The sequence below is a fragment of the Excalfactoria chinensis genome, chromosome 3, assembly GCF_039878825.1.
Source record: "Excalfactoria chinensis isolate bCotChi1 chromosome 3, bCotChi1.hap2, whole genome shotgun sequence".
NCBI lineage: Eukaryota > Metazoa > Chordata > Aves > Galliformes > Phasianidae > Excalfactoria > Excalfactoria chinensis.
This window is the reverse complement of record NC_092827.1, coordinates 39,691,338-39,714,067: the sequence shown is the minus strand read 5'-3', so window position 1 is coordinate 39,714,067 and position 22,730 is coordinate 39,691,338. Positions and strand designations below refer to the sequence as shown.

The 22,730-nt window shown below is 36.6% G+C and overlaps 1 protein-coding gene across 4 annotated transcripts in view; it reads left to right on the top strand.

The window, feature by feature from the left end:
* The window catches only part of HACE1 (HECT domain and ankyrin repeat containing E3 ubiquitin protein ligase 1), a 47,738-nt gene extending 27,199 nt beyond the window's left edge, over window positions 1-20,539 (top strand). For all 4 annotated transcript variants that reach the window (XM_072331434.1, XM_072331433.1, XM_072331436.1 and 1 more), the window contains 12 exons: window positions 1,030-1,098; window positions 1,640-1,727; window positions 2,707-2,818; window positions 2,898-2,995; window positions 3,159-3,246; window positions 4,371-4,520; window positions 7,472-7,668; window positions 11,959-12,090; window positions 12,822-12,920; window positions 13,220-13,290; window positions 19,053-19,166; window positions 19,619-20,539. In XM_072331434.1, the coding sequence (XP_072187535.1) occupies window positions 1,030-1,098; window positions 1,640-1,727; window positions 2,707-2,818; window positions 2,898-2,995; window positions 3,159-3,246; window positions 4,371-4,520; window positions 7,472-7,668; window positions 11,959-12,090; window positions 12,822-12,920; window positions 13,220-13,290; window positions 19,053-19,166; window positions 19,619-19,721 (1,321 nt within the window). In that variant the 3' untranslated portion in view covers window positions 19,722-20,539. The remainder of the gene's footprint in view (window positions 1-1,029; window positions 1,099-1,639; window positions 1,728-2,706; window positions 2,819-2,897; window positions 2,996-3,158; window positions 3,247-4,370; window positions 4,521-7,471; window positions 7,669-11,958; window positions 12,091-12,821; window positions 12,921-13,219; window positions 13,291-19,052; window positions 19,167-19,618) is intronic.
* Window positions 20,540-22,730: the final 2,191 nt, after the last annotated feature.

Sequence of the window (22,730 nt, the reverse complement as noted above, 5' to 3'; positions counted from 1 at the left end):
TTATAGTTGTTCAGTAGTCTCAGATCATATCTCAGGCCAGAAATAGTGTTTTTAAAATGTTCATACTCTGCGTGGAAGGTTTTGTATGTTGGTTTGATTTGTGTAAGGATAAAGGAAAGGATATGGTAAAATTTTAGTGAATAAAAGAGGGAAGGAAAATGGTTCAGCTTAATATAAAAATGAGTAGCTCTTTTATCTAAGTTGATGTTGGGAGCATTGTTATATTTAGACTTTTGTTGCTGGAAATCTGTGATTTTCAACTTGTTTGCCATAGTTAATTTTCTTAATAACTCAGAGCTCTATTAAGTTATCACAGATCTTTTAGAATTATTGTCCTTGACTTTTTAAAAGCGCTATTTTTTCACTACCATTCTTAGATGCTGCGTGTTTTAAGATGATTTCATCCTCAATTGCAAATATTGCTCTTCTGGAAACTAAGGGACTCACTAAGTATTTCTGTCTTCTTGAGTGGCACACAGCACAGACGTAAACAAGTTTGCACCCACATAACTCCCATCTAAATTCATCCCATGTTCTCTGAACATATGCAGGAGAAGAAATAAAATTCCATGCTAATGTACAAGATGCTTGCATGACAAGTAATTTGGTCTCTTTAAGAAGCTATTAAGTTTCACCTTCTCCCCCGTAATTAATGAGCTCACTGTTTGTAGTATTAATTCTTCATAACACTGTTACTAAGTTGTACACTTAGTACAATTTACAGTATGTGTGTAAGTGTGTGGTGAGAGTTTTAGCTAATGAACAGGCATATAGAACAGTGTGCATATATGGTGCATACAATAGTCCTTCTTTATATGTTTCCATTATATTGAAAGCTGGGAGAATTCAACAGAGAAATGTGTGCGTCTTCATATTCTTTAATGCTGCTGGGTGTTTTGTTTAATGATTGAGTAAAAACCAACCATTTTTATTTGTGTAACATTGTATTAAAAAGTAGAACGCATAACATAATTCAAATTCTGTTTCATTAAACAATTCCATTAACATTTTATGATTTTCTTTGAACAGGATGACGTCACCTCGTTTTATAGAATTTGTTTGTAAACACGATGATGTCCTTAAGTGTTTTGTTAACCGGTAAGCTTCGAGGAATGTGCAGTTCCTCATTTGTTTATTTTTTGTCTGACGTGGCCCAACCTCATACACTTTTTCTTCTTACAGAACTGTGTTTTGAGGTTATTGTTTTGACATACAGAGCATACACACTCTTGTTCTTTCCAAATGCACTTTAACCCTTCCAAATTTGGGAGAGTGAATATTAATGATTCAGAGTTTAGGCTTAAATGAATTCTTCTGCATTTCTAAACAAACCTGTAAGATTTGGTGAGATTTTGTGAACAAAATCTTTTTCCCAGAGCAATAATTTTTTTTCAACAGGTTACTGCCTCTGTTTTTCCAAGCCTGTTCTTCTGAATAGCAGCTTTCATGCTTACTCAGATGTGTAGCTTAAGTCATTTGGAAGCAAGCATTGATGAAAATGTTTCAAAAATGAAGGGTTTGTTGGAACTGCTCAATAGGAATACTTGCACCGGCTCTTTAAGTAGCCTTAGAGTGTCATGAAGCATTATTATTAGATCTCTGTCCAGCAGACTTCTGACTCAAAGTATTTTTCTTTCAGGAATCCTAAAATCATTTTTGATCACTTTCATTTCCTTCTTGAGTGTCCTGAACTGATGTCCAGATTTATGCACATCATAAAGGCTCAGGTAAACACAAAGATATGTTTTGCTACAATTTCTATGAGTAAAAGAGAGTTGGTTTTTTTGCTTGTTAGTTTTTAAAATCCACTGGGGGAGGACAGAAGAACTGTGTCCTCCAATGCTTCTGAATCTGAGGTAATCTAAGATAAGTTAAACAGAAAAAAAACATAGGATCGGTACACCATTATTAGTTGATTTTTGCCATGGTTACTTAGTGGGAGCTCCTTCAGTGAAACACTGTTTCTTCCTGTTTGATTAATTGTGGGTGGGAAGAAATATATATATATATATATATTTATATATATATATATATATTTATATTTATATATACTTATATAAACTTATATATATAAGTTTATATATATATATAAACTTATATATACTTTTATATATATATATATATATATATTTCTTTTTTTTTCTGCCATGTAAAATCCCGATGTCTTGTGTAACCTAAACTCACCTCATGGTTTTATGTGGGATGTGAATTCTAGACCAAAAAGTTACTGTAGAGAAAATTACTGCAGCTAAGTGGAAAAAATAGCAGGCAAACTTCAGTATGAAAGTCTGATTTATGCAACGCTTCCTCATTTTGACATTGTTGCCCTTTCCTTATCCCAAAATACTTCCTAGCTTATTAAGATAGTACTAAGTAACTCAGCGCATCTCAAAATGAATTTGTAGTGTGCTTAACCATTTTCACAAAATTGCAGAACAGTTGAGATTTGACAGAACTTCTGGGTCCATCTGTCCAAAACCCAGCTCAAGCAGGGACACTCAAAGCGTGGTGTCCAGGCCCACGTACAGGTGGCTTTTGAAGGAAAGTCCATAACCTCCCCGTGCAACCTAAGCCAATGCTCCATCATCCGCGCAGTAAAGTAGTGCTGCCTGATGTTTGGATAGAACGATGTTTCCTCACTGTGCTTGTGAAGGAATTATCTAGTTGAATGCATCTATGTAATGTTGTTTACCTTTTGTTTTTTAGCCATTTAAAGATCGTTGTGAATGGTTCTATGAACATCTGCATTCAGGGCAACCAGACTCAGACATGGTGCACAGACCTGTCAATGAAAATGACATCCTTCTGGTTCACAGAGGTATTATTTTAAACAGAATTGGATGTCTCTGGTAATAAAATGAATTAATGCTTAAAATTAATTGATGCTTTATATTTAGATTCCATTTTTAGGAGTAGCTGTGAAGTTGTCTCTAAAGCAAATTTTGCAAAACTAAAGCAAGGGATTGCTGTACGATTTCATGGAGAAGAAGGCATGGTGGGTAAAACTGCATGGTTTTCCTGTTTTTCATGAGTATTGTTTAGAATGAAATTCAAATTTAAAACAACTGTTGTACTTTCATTAAGAAATGTGCAGTTATCTACCTTAACTGGCAGTAAAAGCTCTAGGTACTAATATGTTTTATTCTTTTGACATGCAGGGTCAGGGTGTGGTGCGTGAGTGGTTTGATATCTTATCCAGTGAAATAGTTAACCCTGATTATGCCTTATTTACCCATTCAGCTGATGGTATGTCTCTGCTTTTTTTTTTTTTTGTTGTTGTTGTTGACTAATTTTAGGGTAATAAAAGCATTTTTATCATCTCATATTCTCTTAATTGATTGCAGATTGTAAGATTGTTACTTATTAAAAGTGAAACTGTCAGAATTATATTTGCGTGTAGAGAAGGGATCTGTTCAACATGTAGTTTTAAAACTTCAAGTGAATACTTTTTAATTTTAAGTTTCCTTAAATTTTTTCCTCTTTTGTAAGAGGAGAATGAATTGTCAGTTTTAATGAATCCATGCTATTTAATGATTCCATTCTATTTCTGTCTGGTATTAGAGGAACATAATGCTTTGACAGCAGTATAGAAAGTGTTTCCCTTTCTTCTGCAGCTTTAAGGGAGCTGTAGAGATAAGATATTCCTTCATTTCTCTTTAGAAAACCACAAAGTCCAGCGGTTCACTTTTGTACTAAAATGATCTGTTGGTCTCCGTGGGTCTACCTTGTATTTGACTTTTTGTCTTTTAGGTGCTTCATACACAGCAAATCTTTATCAATAAAAGATTTCAAATCAGCAGCAGTAATACATATTTTGCCCTCTGGCTTAAGTCTTAGGGAATGGTAAGGATATCAGTCAACAGCAGAAGCATAAGTCAGTTTCTGAAAGTTGAAAGGACAAGTTCAGGGATGTCTGTGCGAGATGGTCTCTTCCAAGAAGACCAAGACTGGATGGCCTGCTGTGTGCATCTGGCTGGATCCAGACGAAAGGAACTGAATGTATTCTGATCTTTCCTGTGAGCTTGTTCGTGAGATTATAGAAGCATGGCCCATGAGAGTGAGCAAAGGTGCATGTAGAAATGGAAGACCAAGTTCTGCAGATAGTGCTTACCCTTTTGTTGATGATAATTATTTCAGGGTGCTGCCTTGGAGAGTGGTTAAGCAGTATCATTTTAATAATACGATTTCATTACATTGTAATACATTTATTTCTTTTGTCTTACTGACATGAACAGAAAAAGAAACAACCTTCCAGAACTGCAAAATAAGACTTTGTTTTCCAATAGTTAATGTGTTTGACAAACATGAACTTCACTTAGAGAAGATATATAGATAAAATAACAAAATCCAATTATGTTCTTATTTTATAGGAACAACCTTACAGCCAAACAGCAACTCTTCTGTAAACCCAGATCATTTGAACTACTTCCGCTTTGCAGGCCAGATCCTGGGATTAGCTCTCAATCACAGGCAGCTGGTGAACATTTACTTCACAAGATCATTCTACAAGCATATTCTTGGTATGGTTTTATTAAAATCCTATTTATTACTTGTAACAATTGTCTGAGCAGTAATTTTTTCCTTTTTAATTCTGTATGTGTTAGAAGTGCAAAGAGTCTTGCTAATCTTTTGTGTACGTCAAAATACAGCATAATATGGTAGTGATTACTGTTTCATACTGAGTATCTCTTATGAACTGCCACATCACGCAGAATGTTCTTTCTTCTGAAGTGCTATTCCTTAGTTGTCTTTGGAGGTATAAGATAGCTTGTTGTTTAACTTTTCCTCAAGAACATGGATAAAGAGTCTTACTTTTCCTCAAGAACCACTCCTTACTTTATGCCCTCGCAAGACATTCAGATTCTTTAGATCTCATTCTGATTTTCTACAATCAGCCTGCTTATCTTTCTCAAGATCTTTTTGCATGAGAATAGTGTTAACCTTTACCTGTCTCCCTTGGATCTGCTTTATGCTTTGTAACCGTGTACTGGGCAAGAGGTAATGGAGGTCTGAAGCAGCACCAAATAGGCAATGACCCATTAGGCTTCTACAGTAATTGTTTCTTCACATGATAGGAGGGTTCTGAAGTAGACGTTTCTTTGTATGGTGCAATTTGATGCTGGCTTAAGGATTGGCCTCTCATCAAGTGATTCTTCCACATGAGGAGAAGAATGATACTTAAAGGATAATCTCTATGTGTTGTACTCAGAAATGGGAATCATTCTAATGCTGCTTGCTCACATGCTTTGAAAACAGTCAGGTGTTGATCTTCTTTTGCTTTTTTACTCTTGCCACAGGATATTTTTCCTGAAGTGAGAAATTAGCACAGTATGTAAGTCAGCTGTTGGCCACATCTCTTCTAACGTGGCATCTCTCTATTTGAAAACTAAACAGTAGTGCATAGCCACTGTTAATAAGATGTCATCAGTACCTCTTAATAAGGTCTTAACCATCCTGTTTCACTGACGCCCTGTAACTCCTCAGAGGTTTGATACATTCAGTTCATTTAAGTTCAAAATATTCACAGGTTTTTGTCACCTCTTGTTACTTTCTGAACACAATAAAAAGGAAAAAATATACCTCTGTTTCCCAAAGTAATTGTTTTTCCCGCGTTGGAGTGGATTATTCAAACGAGATTTCTAAGTCCACTTCCCTCACCTTTGTGAGTCTCCTCTCACTTCAGGAACCTGAGATGCACAACAGCAGGTGCTCCTGAGGCTTTTTTCAAGTTTAGGTATGGGTTATGTTCACTATGTTCATGCCAAATACAAATTTCCAGGTTACAGACATAGTAGAGGTTTCCTTCAGCTTCTTGGGGGTCATAAGCAAAGGAGTATTAAACATCCTATTGAAGCCTGAGACCAGTTTCCTATTTCTGGTTTCTCACCTCACACTGCAATCCTTCATTTTACTTGCCTTTCCTGGTGATGGTAAAAACTGAAACCTGTGAGAACGAGTGAGGCCAGTTTTTTTCAGGTTCAGGTGGGCTCGTCACCCTTTTACACTGTGATGGGATCTTTCTGCACCAATATCTGGTATGCAGTGAGTGATCTGCTCTGGTGATAACACAGTTGAAACATGGTTTATGATGTGTTAAATTTCTGAATGATATTACTTCTTGTTTGTGCTCTTAAACTTCATTTTTCTTTTTGTTTATCAGTGTACTCTATTACAGATATAGAACTAAGGCAAGAATACAGTTAGAAGTTACCAAGGTCTCTTTGTTTTTTTTCCCCCCTCAAACTGTCTTCTGCTTAAGCAGGGGAAGAGAAGATACTTTCTCTGTTGCTGTTACCCAGTTATTTTGTATTTTTTTAAAAAAGAGACAGTTTTGTGTTTGGAAAAGGAAACTTCAGCTCTAGCCTACAAAGACATTTTAGCACTGTTCAGACCTTCCAGTGAAATACTGTAGAGATTTTTGCATTTACGTGTTTCTACAAGCTGTTAGCCTCTGAATTGTCTTATTGTCTGGGGTGCTGATCCTGCAGTCCATAGCGTGTTAAAACCTCTACTAATAGAACGTTCATGTGTCACCGTAAAAATGAACAAGAAGACTGTGAAGTAGAAGACATACTTCCCAGTAATTAGTTTTCTCCTGTAAAGCTGTTAACACTTATACCCTCTTCCTCTTTTCCAGGTATTTATTTTGACAGTTATCTAAGTTATCTGTCTTTGTAAAGTCACTCAGGTTTGCTTTCTTGTGCAGTGAAGAGGTAGTTTTTTCTGTGCAAACTCAGTCAACTTGTTCTTGACATGTTTGCTCAAACTTGTTCTCAAGTGCCATGTCTGTGAAGAGGATAATAAATAAGCAGTTTCCATACTGGGCTGGAAGCCAAACTTCTAGCACATCAGTGCTTATCTCAGTGCTTCTGAGTGACCTGAAGTTCAGTTTGAAAATGTGAAATTTCTATAAATCACTTTTTTTTTTTTTTTCAACTGAGTAGTAGAACTCATAACAAAAGATGAAAAAGAAAACTCAAGAGTGAAGGAATTTTCAAAATATAGAAAGGTATTCATATTTTCTTTTTCCAGCTATAAACATTTCCTGGGGAGAAGAGATACTATACAGGGGGAAAAAAAAGAATGGATTTGGGTTCCTAGAAGTTAAATAGAAAACTTTAAAAGAGCTTTTCTTCTTTTTTGATCACTTCTTTAACCTTGCACGTTCTTTATTGTTAGATGCTTCTACTGAAATCCACAAGCCATCTATAATTGTGCAAACTGTTGTTGCTTAAGAGGTGTGCCATTTGCTTCTCTGAGGGGGAAAAAAAACACATCCAGAGGAAACTTTAATGCTTTTAAATCGCTCTAAGTACAGTTCAGCTGTAGTTTAATGCTGGTGAATCCCTTTTTCCTCTCTTCTGTTACTGCATTATTCCATTTCCTCTCTAGAGGGCAATCTTCTACTATATATGAAATTAGAACCCTTTTTACCTTCTTGTATTTATTTTATCTTTATTTTTCTTTTTAGGTATACCTGTAAATTATCAGGATGTAGCATCTATTGATCCAGAGTATGCAAAGAACTTGCAGTGGATTTTAGATAATGATATCAGTGATCTGGGTTTAGAGCTGACATTTTCTGTTGAGACTGACGTATTTGGAGCAATGGAAGAAGTGCCATTAAAGCCTGGGGGTGCGAGTATACTTGTGACACAAGAAAACAAGGTGAGTATACAGATTTATTCAGGTGCTGGGAATATAAGAAAAAACAATTGTACTCTCTTTCTGAGAAAGGAATAAGTATATAAAATAATAAGTTACTGTCTCTTTTCCCTTTCTTTTTCTAGCTTAATGCATTACTGAGGTAGTACTATCATATGTATCTATTGTGTTCAGCTTTGATGTTCTTTCTGTCAGAACTTCTGGAAGAAAAATGAAGTATTTGCTTTAAAAGTTACAGATATTGATAATGTTAAATCATGACTGAATATACCAGGAGGGTAGAACAATAGCAATTGCTAAAAAGTAAAACTGTAGGTAAGGCAGCCTTAGATTGCCATGCAATAATATACAGTATGATTGGTGACCTGAAAAGCTGCAGGAGGATTTTCAGCCATTTGCAGTTCACTCACTATGTTGTTGTATCAGCAGGTTTAATTTACTTTGTGTATGCAGTATTCATTTGGTTTCCCTGCTAACGCAGACAGCTGTTGTAATAGTAATCACCGCTTGGTGTCAGCATTTGCTCTCACAAAATTCTATTTTCTTGGCGCAGTTGGCACCGAATTCTTGTATGCTTAATCCTCATTTTCATTAAGGTAGAGTGCTATTGCAATAGCTGAAGTGTGTGTTATTAGCCTGATTCTGCCTGTCTCCTGCAATACAGTCATTCATGAAAGAATACGGACAATAAAACAAGTCTGATTGTGAGTGGGTGATTAATTTCCTTACTGCCCACCAGAGAATGCAAAGATGTTGATTCTTGTTTCTAGGTGGTCTTGATTTCAGTGTATAAAACAGATCTGATGATGAAATGAATAGCGTTCTTTTAAACGACCATTTTAAAAGTATTTGGCAGTTACCAGTTAGCATGAAATTAGAAGTTTGCCCACATGAGGATTTCCTCAGCCATTAATAGCTCACATTGTTCCATTAACTTGTGACTCGGGGCACAGTCTGAGAAAGGTGCTTGAATGTGCGTAGCACATATGCACTCCTGCCAGCTCATCAGCCTTCTTCAGTGCTGTCAGGAAGGGACTGGCGTTTGTGTAGCCTTTATTTAAAGGGTGGGAAGAAACAGCTAACTGTTATAGTAGCTTTAAAACTGTTATTATTCATTGATTTTTGAATTTGAAGGCTGCAAAATGGAAAGTCAGTGTACATCTATGAGATGCCAATGTTTATTTCAGATTTTGACATCAGTGAACCAAGCTGCTGAAAATTGTAGAACTGTGTTTTAGTGTGGTTTAGTACTGTTTGGGTATTTTTTCCAGTGTCTTTAACATGACATGATTTTTGCTGTATGCTTTAACTTAACAGCTCTTATGGGTTAAACAGAAAAGACTGCACTCTAATTTATGCAACACCTTTTTTTTTTTTTTTTTTTTTTTTTCTTGCTACAGATATAGTTTTTTTTTCTGCCTTTACCTGAGGAACAAAAGATTTTTGCTTAAAAATCTTTGTATTTGTCATACCTCTGGGAGAAGGAAAACCAGCTTCTAAAAGAATTTGCTGTGTCTGCACACTAGCAGATTACCTGTTTGAAGATAATGTATTTTGAAATGGAATTGAGTGAATCTTTATTCCTTAAAAACCAAACCAACAAACCCTCCCAAACCCAAACAAACAAACAAATCAAAGAAGCCCACAGAAACTATCCATTTTCCTCTTACAGAAAAGCAGAAAGGAAAGGAGAAAAGTATATTGTTGAAGAGTAGAAGTAATAGCTGCATAGCTGTTTGTAAAAGGTGTTTGAGCAAATTCTCTTTTTACCTCAATTGTATAATAGGTGAATGGCTGTGGGATCATGCGATGTAAATGTTCCAGTCTTGCAATTGGGCTGTCTGCATAGCTCCAACTAAAGTCTCTGTTATAGTAGTGGTTCAGCAGCCTTTTATGATGATAATGGAGAGACCTCAGAGGGAGAAGTATTGCTTTTTCCCATTTCCTTGCTATGCAGTTTTCTTTATTCTTTTCTATGTGTGTTCTTGTAGATTTCAACTTACTTGTAGGAAAAATGAGAGACAAAGTTTGACCATATACTGTTTCAAAAAGTTGTCCAAATCTCTACAGTCATATTTCTTTCCCTGTCTTTGGGACCTGTCTGTCTGTGACCTGGCCATGCTGTCTGGCAATAAAAAAAAACCACACACATTTTTAAAACATCTTTAGGATGTGGCTGCCTCCTAAACCTGAACATCATAATGGACGTTGATCCTTGTCTTAGTGCATAGGGTTGTGAAATCTTTGCTTGCTTTACCTCAAAGGAAAATACAATACAAGCCCTTACCCCAGCTTCTCTATTATGTTTGTGATGAGCAACTCACTGAATGAAGAATGTGTTAGTTTGTAACTTTTATGCGCTATGTAGGACTGTGTACAAAATTCTGAAGTTTTTTTGTTTTTGTAATGTGTTCCCAAGGCTTTGGAGAAGGAATAAAATGCAAATGAAATAAACAGAGGCAAAAACAGATTGGCTGTTTTTTGCTGGCATACATTACGTAAATATAGTGGGACAGGTCTCTCAGTGTGCACCGGTTCTTGTAGTCAGTATGCGGTGCTGTTCCAGGCTGTTTAAAGGTTTCTTGTTCTACCTAAAGCACAGCAACTATTTTCTTTCATAATGGAAGTGTTTAATGTAAATATATTTGTAATGCAATAATATAATTTATATACATTGTATTTATTCTAATGGATTTTTTCAAGATAAGATTGTGAAACTTTCTATTTCCCTGTTTTCTGAACAATCTAAGGAGTAACAGACTTAAAAACAAATATTTCTGCTTGTAGAAGAACAATGTTAACATTACCTTTAATTCTGTTATTGCTTAAGTTTCTTATTTCTACCCAGAGCTCATAAAAGTAGTTGCAGAGGTGAACTCTCTTCTGCAGTTAATATCCTTTGGTTGCTCATCTAATTCATTAGGAGGAGATGTCTTCAGTTCCACTGATAGTGAAAACAACCTAGGGAGATTACTAGATTGCAACCAGGTTTTTGTTAACAGCTCTGCAGCTGCAGACATGCTTAGGTATGTCTTCAGAGCTCTTTACAAATTAATTATCCTCTCGCTCTATTGTGATGATAGCAATGTATTTAAAAATATCTTCCAGCTGTGAGGCAAGTAGCTAAACTGTGTACTTTTGTGCTTGTAAGGAACTGCCCTTGAAAAACATGCTCTGTTTTGTTTGGCTTTCTTTTCTTTGTCAAGAGAAGGAGAGACAGATTACTTAATTGTTTTTCTTCTGGTTTCTAAACTTCAGTGTTATGTTAATGATTTTTTCTTTTTAATTTAAACATCTATGTTGCATTTTCATAAGGTTGTTGTCTTGAAGCAAGATGATGGTAGAGATGGTTAAATTGGGAGATATATTTTATGATTTTCTTACTAGAAATGGCAATTAGGAAGTAAAAAAAGCATTACTTTGAAACCATATGCTTAAAAAAAATCCAGAAATAGATTTCTATTTGAGGACAAATTTTCTGTTCTTGAATACTTTTTAGACTTGCATTGTTTTGTCAGGTTAAATGAGAGGTGTTTGCACAGCTTTAATGCAGGCACTTTTAAATCTGTCTCTTTCTTAAAATCCTTCCTTTAACTGCCTCCTAAGCTTTTGTGTTTGCAACAAAAGCAGAGTTTTGGAGAATTCCTTTTCTAATGGGAATCTTTTAAAGCAGAACAGAGCCCTCAAATCTCTAAAGCATGCAAAATATTGCATTGTCTGTTTGCATATTTATAGTATAAATACTGTTGTTTTTCTTCCCTCTAAAAATTGAGGTGGCTTTTGAGACTTGTTTAAAAAAAGTTATTAATACAACAAAGCTTGCAGGGGTTAGACTCCCAGAGACACAAGGAAAACAAGCAGGCTTTTTTCACTAGCAAATATTGCTTCAGAATGTTACCTTTTTTTTTCCTGAGTTACGCTGCTTGGCTTAACTGTGCAACAGCATGCATCAGAGGTGGCTATATTAGATGCAGGCGTGACAAACAAGTTTTATTCATTTCTGTGGTCTTGGTCTAGGTCCATCTTGACTGGCTGCTGCTGTGATTTGAACTCTTGTGTTTGGCAGTTGTCTTTGGTGGAAGGAAGGAATAAAACAAAGGACTATGAACTCTAAAGGATCATCTGAGTTATCTTGTGTTGCTTAACTGCGTGGAAAGTGCATAGGGGACTCTTAATGCCTTAACAGGAGATGAAATTTGTAATATATGGAGGACTGCATTAATGTATATGTGTATGCATGATCAGTAGGTAGTTTTGTTATTGTATATCTTAATCTCATTTTCTTTTTTGCAGGCTGAATATGTCCAGCTTGTCACTGAACTTAGAATGACAAGAGCCATTCAACCTCAGATAAATGCCTTTTTACAAGGCTTCCATATGTTCATTCCACCATCTTTGATTCAACTTTTTGATGAATATGAACTGGTAAGCAGAGATGCCTGTACTTTTGGTCAGAGACTTTGTTCAGCACCATTCCTCGATAATGTAATGGCGCAGAAACAGAGCCCAGAGAATATACATATTTTGCATCTTTCATTTCAGTCCTTTCATTTGCATCTATCAGTGAGGATCTCAATTTGAGTATTCTTGCTTATCCAACTTAGCGTCACAGGAAAATGCCAGTGATAAACGCTATAAACTGTACCTTGAGAACTGTTGTCCATATATATTTATATATATGGACTTTTTTTCTGGAGGAAGGAATTGGAAGACAGAATTTCTTCAAGAATCATGAGATGCTGTGTACTGTGTTCACTTTTTTTTTCTTCTTTGAGTTTTAGAATCAAATTGGAATAAGTTTTTTAAGGTAGTTTGTTGTTCTGTAACTAAGGTATCTCAAGTTTTGCTTTAAGTTATGGTAAAACTTAGAGCTTTTATTTTTAGGCTCTTCCATTGTGATTTCCATCTCTTGATGTAGTATGCTTAAATTAGACAGATCGTGTACAGTTGCCTGATTTCAAGAATCTTTTGATAGTAAAACTTAGTAACAACACAAGATTCTGTAAGGGTAAAACTAAGCAGAAATAGAACTGCAAATGTGTTTTTTTTTTTTTTTTTAATTATTATTATTTAAAAGCATTACCATTTAAATAGCATAATCCCTTGAAATTAATGGTTAGTCCACACTAACAAAAAGCTGTGTGCTTCTTCTGAAGGAGCTTTTGTTGTCTGGTATGCCGGAAATCGATGTGAATGATTGGTTAAAAAATACAGAATATACCAGCGGCTATGAGAGAGGAGACCAAGTAATCCAGGTAAAATTATTTTTTTGAATAATAATGATTGTTGCATTTTAATCCACAAGAAAGAAAGATTTATTTATTTATTTATTTATTTTCCCTGTTTCTCTATGGATGTGTTTACATGGAAGCTTATTTTGGTTAAAATTTGTGCAGCTTTTTTATACTATATTCCCATATTATGTGACTTAGTTATGTATTCGATGTGAAAATCGGTGTAATTCAAGATACAGAGAATTTATAGTCTTACCATTATGTTTTCAAATGCTGTAAGTATTTGATGGAAAATGCAAACTAACTTATTTCTTCCTTAGTGGTTCTGGGATGTTGTGGAAGAACTAACTCAGGAAGAGAGAGTGCTACTCTTACAGTTCGTTACTGGCAGGTGAGAAACCCTACGTAGCAACAAATATATTGTTTGGATACTCTGAAATAAGTCAACAGGCTTCAGATCACATACCTAGAAAGTACTGTGAATATTTTGGTGTTCAGTGCATTTATAAAAACAGACAAAATGTGTGTTAGTACTTCTGATACATATATTGCTGCTTGAATGGATAAGTACTCGCTTATTATACTTGACTGCTTTGCAGGAGGCCTCACAGAATTATAGAATCACTCAGGTTGGAAAAGACCTTAAAGGTCATTGAGTCCAACCATGACGTAACCGTACTACCCTCACTAACAACCCCCCACTAAATCATGTCTGTGATCATCACATCCAAACAGTTTTTAAACACATCCAGGGATGGTGACTCAACCACCTCCCTGGGGAGCCTATTCCAGTGCTAAACAGCCCTTTCTGTAAAGAAGTTTTTCCTTATATCCAACTTAGACCTCCCCTGGTGCAACTTGAGGCCATTTCCCTTCATCCTGTCACCAGTGAGAAGAGACCAGCACTGCTCTGCTGCAATTACTTTTCAGGTATTGGAAGAGAGCAATAAGGTTTCCCTTCAGCCTTCTTTTCCCTAGACTAAACAGCCCCTGTTCCTTTAGTTGCTCCTTGTAGGGCATATTCTCCAAACCGTTCACAAGGCTTGTTGCCCTTCTTTGGGCCTGCTCCAGCTCCTCAATGTCGTTTCTGTACAGAGGTGCACAAAACTGAACACGTTACTTGAAGTGGGGCCACACCAGTGCCAAGTACAGGGGCAGGATGACTTCCCTAGTCCTGATACCACACCATTCATGATACAAGCCAGGATGCCGTTTGCCATCTTGGCCACCTGGGCACGCTGCTGGCTCATATTCAGCTGACTGTCCATCAGTACACCAAAGTTCATCTGCAGCTTTCCAGCCACACCTCCCCAAGCCTGTAGGGTTGCCTGGGGTTGTTGTGACCAAAATGCAGGACCTGACATTTGGCACTGTTGAAACTCATACAGTTAACCTTTGCCCCTCAGTCCAGGCTATCCAGATCCGTCTATAGCGCCTTTTTCCCCTCAGGTAGATCAGCACTCCCTCCCAACTTACTATTGTCTGCAAACTTTCCAAGGGTGCACTCAATCTCCTCATCAATATCACTGATAAAGATGTTGAATAGAGAGTGACCCCAGTACCAAGCTTCTGTGTAGTTACTTTGCTGCCTCAGGTAATTTTCAAGGAGGTAGTGAATTTAATGGCACTTTATATTCGCCTTCCTGTTGCATATTTATGTATTCGTTGATTTCTCCAGTGAGTACTGGATAGAATCATAGAGTGGTTTGAGTTGGAAGGAACCTTAAAGATCATCTAGTTCCAACCCCATTACTATGGGAAGGGACACATATCACTGTAAGTTTTGAATAAATATAGGCTTTACTATAAGAAACAACTAGGTGTGATTTTAATGGGTGTAGACAGAACTTCCTTCTCCTAAAGCTCAGTTGGATTTAATGTTAGCGCAGCACGACAAGATCAAGTGAAAGTGCAACCATATGTAAGACTGTTTGCTTTATATAGTATTGCTGCCCTAAATTCTAGTTGTTCTTCAGAGAAAGCCACTTTTGCTTCCTTTTATGGTTTGAGTAGTAAATTTCACTTGCATCTGGGTGTGTTGCCAGGTCTGTGTGTACAGATAGTTTGCAAAGTGACATATGTTGGCTGAATTTGGTAGGTACAGATTACACCCTCTTCTTAACGTAGTGTTCCCTTCATACTTGAGGATCAGCAGAGCAGTTGACCTTTTCCTTTGTTTATAAATTTTGTGATTAAGTGGTGGTAAAATACAAATTTAGATCATTAAACCGTGGCTTTTATAGGAAGAAATTTCACAGCCACAGACATATCATCAAATGGAACAGTCTTTAAATTATATTAGTTTCACTTGATTTATTATGAATTTGATTGGTTTTAGGGATCACAGGCAATTTAAGAAGCTAGTTCTGTGCACATTGATCTTCCTTTATCCTCTACACAAATGATTCCTGTGATTCTCACTGCACATCTGCTGCATGTCAGCTGGTGGTCTTCCATTTTTTAATGAACCAATCCATTTCTAAATCTAGGTGGCAAATAAGGATATGTAAGATGTAAGGTCATGTTTCAAATGCTGCTTAAAACATTGCGAATGATAATAAACATACTGAATGCCACTTCATAGACATTTGGGATAATATCCTGGATTCTCGTGGATACTTCTTACCAAGTAAACAATTGTGTAGCCTGATTAATACATGCTTGAGCACTGCTCATCCAATAGTGTCCTGAAAAGCTCTGGTTTTTGGACATAAAAAATTTAGATGCCAGACTGTGAGTTTGATGTCTAATACAGGCCAGTATTTCAAGTAAAATTTTACATTAAAGTTATATCTGATTTTAAACAAGATTTTTATTTTTTTCTAGCTGGATGCTCCACATTTTTTAACCAGGAATTTATTTTAAGATTCTGTGTGGGCTGGTTTGCAATCTGCATTCTAAATTTCCATTATTTCCATTTCCCTTTAGTCTCTTCTGCGTATTCACTTAATTGATTTTTTTTTTTGGGTGTGTGTGAAGTACTACTATTCTTACTTTCCAGTTGAAGGCTATAAAATTAACTTTGTGAGTTGAATAACATTAATTACATTTGTGCCAATATCTTCAGTGTTTCTCTGACAACTCTAAATATTTCTGTTATGTTACCTTTCATCTTCCCTTAGTCATAAAGCTTTTTCTCTTCCATGTAGTAAAGGCTCGCTTTGGTAGTTTCACTGCTTATAGCATTGGATTAATCAGTAATATTAATTTTGAGACATCTTTTTTTTTTGACGATGCACTTTCCATGTCACACGTGGCATTTCAGTGTCTGTGTTTTGGAGGTCTTAGCACACTGAAGAAAAAGCCTAAATTGTGCCAGATATTTGCATTGGGGACCCAAATGTTTTCTTAATAACCACATAGTTTATTACTGTATTTGGCTATTTGTTAATTACCTATTGGCAACTTTTGATCAGGTTTGTAGTTAATAGTTGGGAGTGTTGAATACTTGCTGTGATAAATGTTTACTAGTATTCTTTTAAAACTACAGAGTTTTTAGGTTATAGTACTGTGGATGCCTGCTCTTCTGATTTAACTTAGGACGCTGCAGTTTCTGTTAAGTAAAAAATAAGCTACATTCTGTTTTAAGGGAAAGTCAATGTATTTGATAAATGGAATAGATATGATTATTCTTAAAACAAAACATAAGTAGAGCGAATTCTTTCTATGCTGGTTTTTTTTTAGTAGGATTATGCAAAATCTGTTAATAGAAAATAGATAGTAATATTATGATTCAGATGCAAGTTTAAACATTTCAATAGCTCTAAAGTTCCCCGAGCTATGGAATTGTATTGTTGCTTTTGCTGAAGGCTATTTGCACATGCAGTAGGAGAGGTAGGATCTTGTGATCTTATTTACACATCTTTGAAAGGCTTTCTTTATAATGTTGGCAGTGTTTTGTTGAGATGAAATCACATACTTGGAGGTTTAAGCCATTTATTTTGTGCATTGAAAGCCATGATTTTAATCTACCATATGAAAAGCATTTTAATGAGTTAAATTATAAAAAAAGTTAGCTAATAGTGGGCTGTTGACAAAATGAGGTCTGTATTTTATTGCTTATTTGAATGCAGAATTCTCCTGGCTCACAGAACAAAAATTCACTGTAGGGGATGCAGCACTGTATTAGAAATGCAAGCCAAAAACACGCTACAAAAGAGTGTACTGCTGTAAAATCTTTACAACTCTTTTGAAGTGTGGCTGCAAACACAATTGCATTTGTACATCAGAAATGGTATGCTGCAAATAATCAGTACTCTTCTTCCTGGTGGTTGCCTTATACACCAATGCTAGGAATGATGTGTTGAATTGTGCTGCCATTAATCTAGGTGGTTGAATATTATGCTTTTGTTGGATGCTATAGCTAGCTCTTAATGGTGTATTTAAGAAATGTTATTGCATAGTTTGATATATCTCCTTAACGTCAGGCAATAGCAACCTCCCCTTTTCTGCATTTTACCATGTAATTTTACTGAGCAGAAGCTTTACTTCATTCTTCTTTTCCCTTCTTATTCTCATTTTTTAGTGTCTTTTTACTTATTTTCATTATTTTTAATGTGTTTTCCTGTAATCCTGAATGCTGACAGCTCTTTTATATTTTATGGAAGGTTTTTCTTATTTTATCAGATTCTTTCTTTGCTTGTTACAGAATCATAGAATAGATGAAATTGGAAGGGACCTCATCCAACTCCATGCTCAAAGCAGGAGGGTCAGTTAGAACTGGATGCTCATGGTCTTGTCTGGTCTACAAGGACCCCACAGCTTCTCTGGGCAACTCGTTCTAATGTTTGACCACCCTCAGAGTGAGAGAGAAAAACAACACAAAACCCCTCAGGTTTAAATGCAATTTCTCAAGCTCTATTTATTCACCCCTGTGGACATTTAAGCACACCGATCAGATTTCTCTGAGTCTCCTTGCTGAACAACCCCAGCTTCTCTCCTCATGTGGCAGGTTCTCTGGTCCCTTTGTGTCACTTTGCTCATGTTGATGCAGCGTATCCTTGTCTCTCTTCTACCAGAAAGCACTTGCACTTCCAAGTCTTTCCTTCCTGGGCTGAACACAGGCGGGTTCACCTCTTGGCACTATTCTTGATGCAACTAAGAGTCTGCTGTCCTTTGATGTGAGAATGCATTGCTTGCTCACATTGAACTTCATTAGTCCTTTTCCTTTTGTTGTAGTTTCTAGACTTTAAAAAAAAAATTAAAAAAAAAAATGTAATGAGGACTGTAATAACAACAGGTTTTATGTTATAATGCATACCAACTTCAGCTGATAGAAATATCTGAACTTTACTGTATTTGTCTCAGTTTAAAATCAGGGAAGGATGCTGAAGACTTCATGTCTGTTATTCATTTACACTTTAATCCTGGAAAATATCTTGAAATGGAGGAAAAAATAAATAAATAAATAAAATGATTAAGAGAGAATGCATTCCTGAAGATGGTGGTGATTTTTGTGTGTGTATTGTTTTGCCATAGATTATTGGTGACACACTGGAACAGGTTGCCCAGGGAGGCTGTGGATGCCCCGTCCCTGGAGTTATTCAAGGCCAGGCTGGATGTGGCTCTGGGCAGCCTGGTCAGGTGGTTGACAGACCTGCATATGGCAGGGTAGTTGAAACTGGATGATCATTGTGGTCCTTTTCAACCCAGGCCATTCTAAGATCACCAGATGAGAATGTATCCAGTGTGATGGTTTTATTAGTTAACACCTAAAATATTAAATATGAAGTACTAAATGAAAAGATGTATCAAAACACTTGGGTCAGTTTTTACACAGGCAGCAACTGGAGAATAAACTGTTTAATAATGCAGTACTTCTTGAACTGCAAATGTAGGGGAAAAAAAGTAGACAAGGTGTGATAAATATGATAATGTGGTAAACTGAGGTCTTATAAAAACTGGTTGAAGAAGTGAGCTTGCTTTGCAAACAGAATTCTCCTGAATATCATTCAAAGAGTTTGATGTATAATGCACATAAATGTAAATGTGAGTATTATAATTTAACTATTTAGACAATGAGAATTTTGATACTGATGTGAGAAAGGGAGAACCTCGATAAAAGTGTTAGTAAGTTAACAGAGATTGCGGTGTTACTATGTATTTGTTACTTACCTCTTCTTATGACGATCTAATTTCTGTGAGTATTCTCAGTTCCAGAGTGCCTCATGGTGGCTTTGCCAATATAATGGGTGGGAGTGGACTGCAGAATTTTACGATTGCTGCTGTGCCATATACTGCCAACCTTTTACCAACATCTAGCACGTGGTATGTCAAATACTCATCATAACACCTTAAAAATAAAAGCTTTTTCTTATAAATGCCAGTCAAAAATATTTTGAATGTTTTCATTAAAAGGCCAGAAGTCTTTGACAGTTCCTGGAGTATTCTCTTGGCATTATTCAAGTGGTGGGTTTATACTCAGTGGTAGTTGTATAATTTTTATTTTTTGCTCATTTTTATAAGGGAAGTTAAAAGTTAAGCTAATGTATTAAATTTAACTAATGTGATAAAAAACATTTTTCTGCAATATATGTGCATGCTGCCCAATGGGACTGTAATGCAGAACTGGCTTTGTTTGCTCCTTATTTACTGAATGTGACATCTTTGTAATTTTCAATTAGAAAACAAAACTTTACAGTTGCGTTTCTTGCTCTGATGAGTTTTCCTTTCCTTTTTTTTTGTTCTTGGTTTGTTTTTTTTCCTCTTCCCCTTTCCAGTATCAACATGCTCAAGTTACCTGAATACCCAAGTAAAGAAATCCTGAAGGACAGGCTTCTTGTGGCGCTGCACTGTGGAAGCTATGGTTACACAATGGCATAATGAAGTCCAGAAAACTCATCTGACTACTGATGTGAAATTCAGTGTGGTGGAAATCGTTTTTTGGGAAGCTGTTAGTGGAATAGCAACTCAGATGCAGCAGCAGGGCTGAGTTTTAGAATTCATACAGGATCATCAGGTTTCTTTCTCCATTAGATGTTGTCAAAGGAACTTTGATACTGTCACACAACTTACTTTTCCCAGTACGATGTATTTTCATTTTTTTAAATGACAGGTCTGTATGGAAATTGGTTTACATGCTTTTTGTTATTACTTCAGTCTGAATTGGGAAGTTTGTTAGAATCTCTTTCTGCCGTCTTATTTTTGATTTTCAGCTAGATGGTTGAATGGCATTGGTTTGTTTTGCATTCAGGTAGCATATTGCTAATGGACAGGCTTCTACTTCATGCCTTGTTGCATGTGAAAGTGCCATTTATTTTTGCAGAGGACACCAGAGAAAGTTCAATTTGGATATTGTACAGTAAGGCAGATCTGATGTATTTTCCATTCCTTTGCATAGTAACAGAAATAAAATTTTATAACTTTTTAGTATTTTAATGTACATAGTATGTAAAGATTAGACTTATCACTGGAAAAATATCAGATGGAATTAATATCTAATTTGTATTAGAATTTACACTATATTCTCCTAATATTTAAAGTATTTGTGACGATAGTCAACTTATGGTTTAGAATTTGTAAATATTATTTAAGTTCTACATCCATTTGTTTGTTTGAATGCCTTTGCTCTTTCCTTGACATAAATGTATGTTTACAAGTTATTATTAAATTTTAATATTTTTTACCAGAATCTGAATGTGACAAGTTTGTATGGTTTCGTATATTTGTTTTCTTTCTAGGACTTTGTTCATCTTGTTTATGATTTTAAATTGCCATGGAAGTAGCTTTTGAGAAGGCATTATTAAAGTTTATGGATAGACATAAGCAAATGTACAGGGAAGGAACCTGAGCTTACTGAGAGGTTAACTGTCAAGGCTACAATAATTAAACCTCACATCAAAATTTCTATAGCACTGGGGTACGTTCCTCAAGTCATATGCAGAAATGCAAACCTGAATGTTTTCTTTTTTTTTTTTAATAAATAGGGATAGAATATGTATTTTTATAACAGTTTTTAAAAAGACTTTCTGGTAGGTCTGCCTTAGCACTTTGGTTCAGGCTAGGAGTGTGTTTTTATTTTTTAATGAATCTGATCATCCCTGCTTGCCATGCTTTTGCTCCAGAGAATATGGTATGGATTATTTCCAGCTGAAACTAAACAGAAAAACACCATCCATGAATGTACCAAATGCTAACAGATAAACATTAGTTATGAATGCAGGACAACATTGATCCAAAGAGGTGATATAACGAGTTAGTAAATGAGTGCAGGCTTAGCAAATACTCCAAAGAGATAAATTTTAGAGTTCAAGTTCTCAGCAGTTTATTACTGATCTGCTCACGTTCTTCTACACTGAGTGCTAATATGAGTATAGCCTCTATAATACAGTTCACCAGCTGATCTGTATAGGATACTTACTTGATGATGTGTGGGTTTTTTTTTCTTCTCCTTTTTTATTTTCCCCGAGGGTTGGGTTGTTTTTAATGTGTTTATTTCATTTAATCTAAAACACTTATAGCCTCTTGGGGGTGGGAGACAGGAATCCATGGGTCATCCAATTCAGTGGTGCCACAGTAATTGTTCTTAAGGGGGAGCTTTAAACATAAACTTTCCCCCAAGCGCTGTTTGTGCACCACTATGCTTAAGTATTGCTTTAAATTGTGAGGCTTGTGAACCTCCATCTGACATCTTAAAGACTGCAATTTAAGGAGAATACTGCTTTTAGTTGGTAAAAGGAAGCCGGTTCTTCTGGCATGGCATTTCATTGAACCCTCATGGTGGTTCAGTCAGAGGAGCCCAGACTGTTGGTTTAGTCAGCAGAGAGACATGCTGTTCCTCTGTGGCATCCTTTAGGAAGCTTAGGGAGATTATTTAGAGAAGTCTGAAGGTATGTGGGGTTTTAGTGCTAAATTCCAGTTATCTCGGATCTGTCAGCAGAAGTACTTCACTTTTCTGCACAGCTGGGCAGTGCCTCATTCCTTGGCTGTGCAGCTCATGTCTTTGTCTGCCTCTGCTTGGTGGGCTGACATGAGGAAAGCATTCTGAGTAACACACGATATTTGTCAGTGATGAAGTATTTACTTTCTCTAGGTAAACTGGAATTGTATCCACATGTTTTACTGTAAGTACAGCTGTTTGTGTATTATGCAACTACTTTGTTTTCCCTTTCACGTGGGAGATAACTCACCAGTTACCGTGATGGGCAAAGCAGACTCAGCATAAGGATATTAATATAATTTATTGCCTATCACTAACAGCCTAGAGCAGTGAGAACTAAAAGAAAACGAAAAACACTTTACTTCCTCCAAATGCTCTTCTGTCTCCCTTGAGGCAGCGCAAGGGAACGGGGGCTGTGGTCCATCCACAACGCTTCCCTTCTGCCTCTTAGACGGTCGCTCGCTGTCCCTGCTCCATGTCTGTCCCTCCCACACTGCCGTGTTCCCCCAGCTGATCCCACATGGCCTCCCCGCGGGTTGGGTGGGCCTCTCCCGGGCCGCAGGGAGCCGCCGTCGTGCGTCCGGAGCTCCTCCCGCACTGACCTCGGTGCCCGCAGGACCGTTCTCTCCCATCCCTGGCTCCCTTCTTCCAGCTGCTGTTGCACAGTGGTTCTTCCCTTCCTTCCATCTGCTCTCTCGGAGCACACCCGATGTCGCTCACGGCTCAGCTCTGGCAGCGGCGATCCCTTTGGAGCAGCTGGAGCAGGCTCTGCTCACAGAGCCCACCCTTGCAGCCCCTCTGCTGCCATATAAACCTAATACAGAAAACGTGATGAAAATAAGTAGAAAATCGATATAGAGCTCTTCCTGCTGTTATATCATAAATCCAGTGTCTTTGTTATTAATAGCTTTTTTTTGTAAGCACTAAACTGAGCTGTCTGATACAGCTGACCA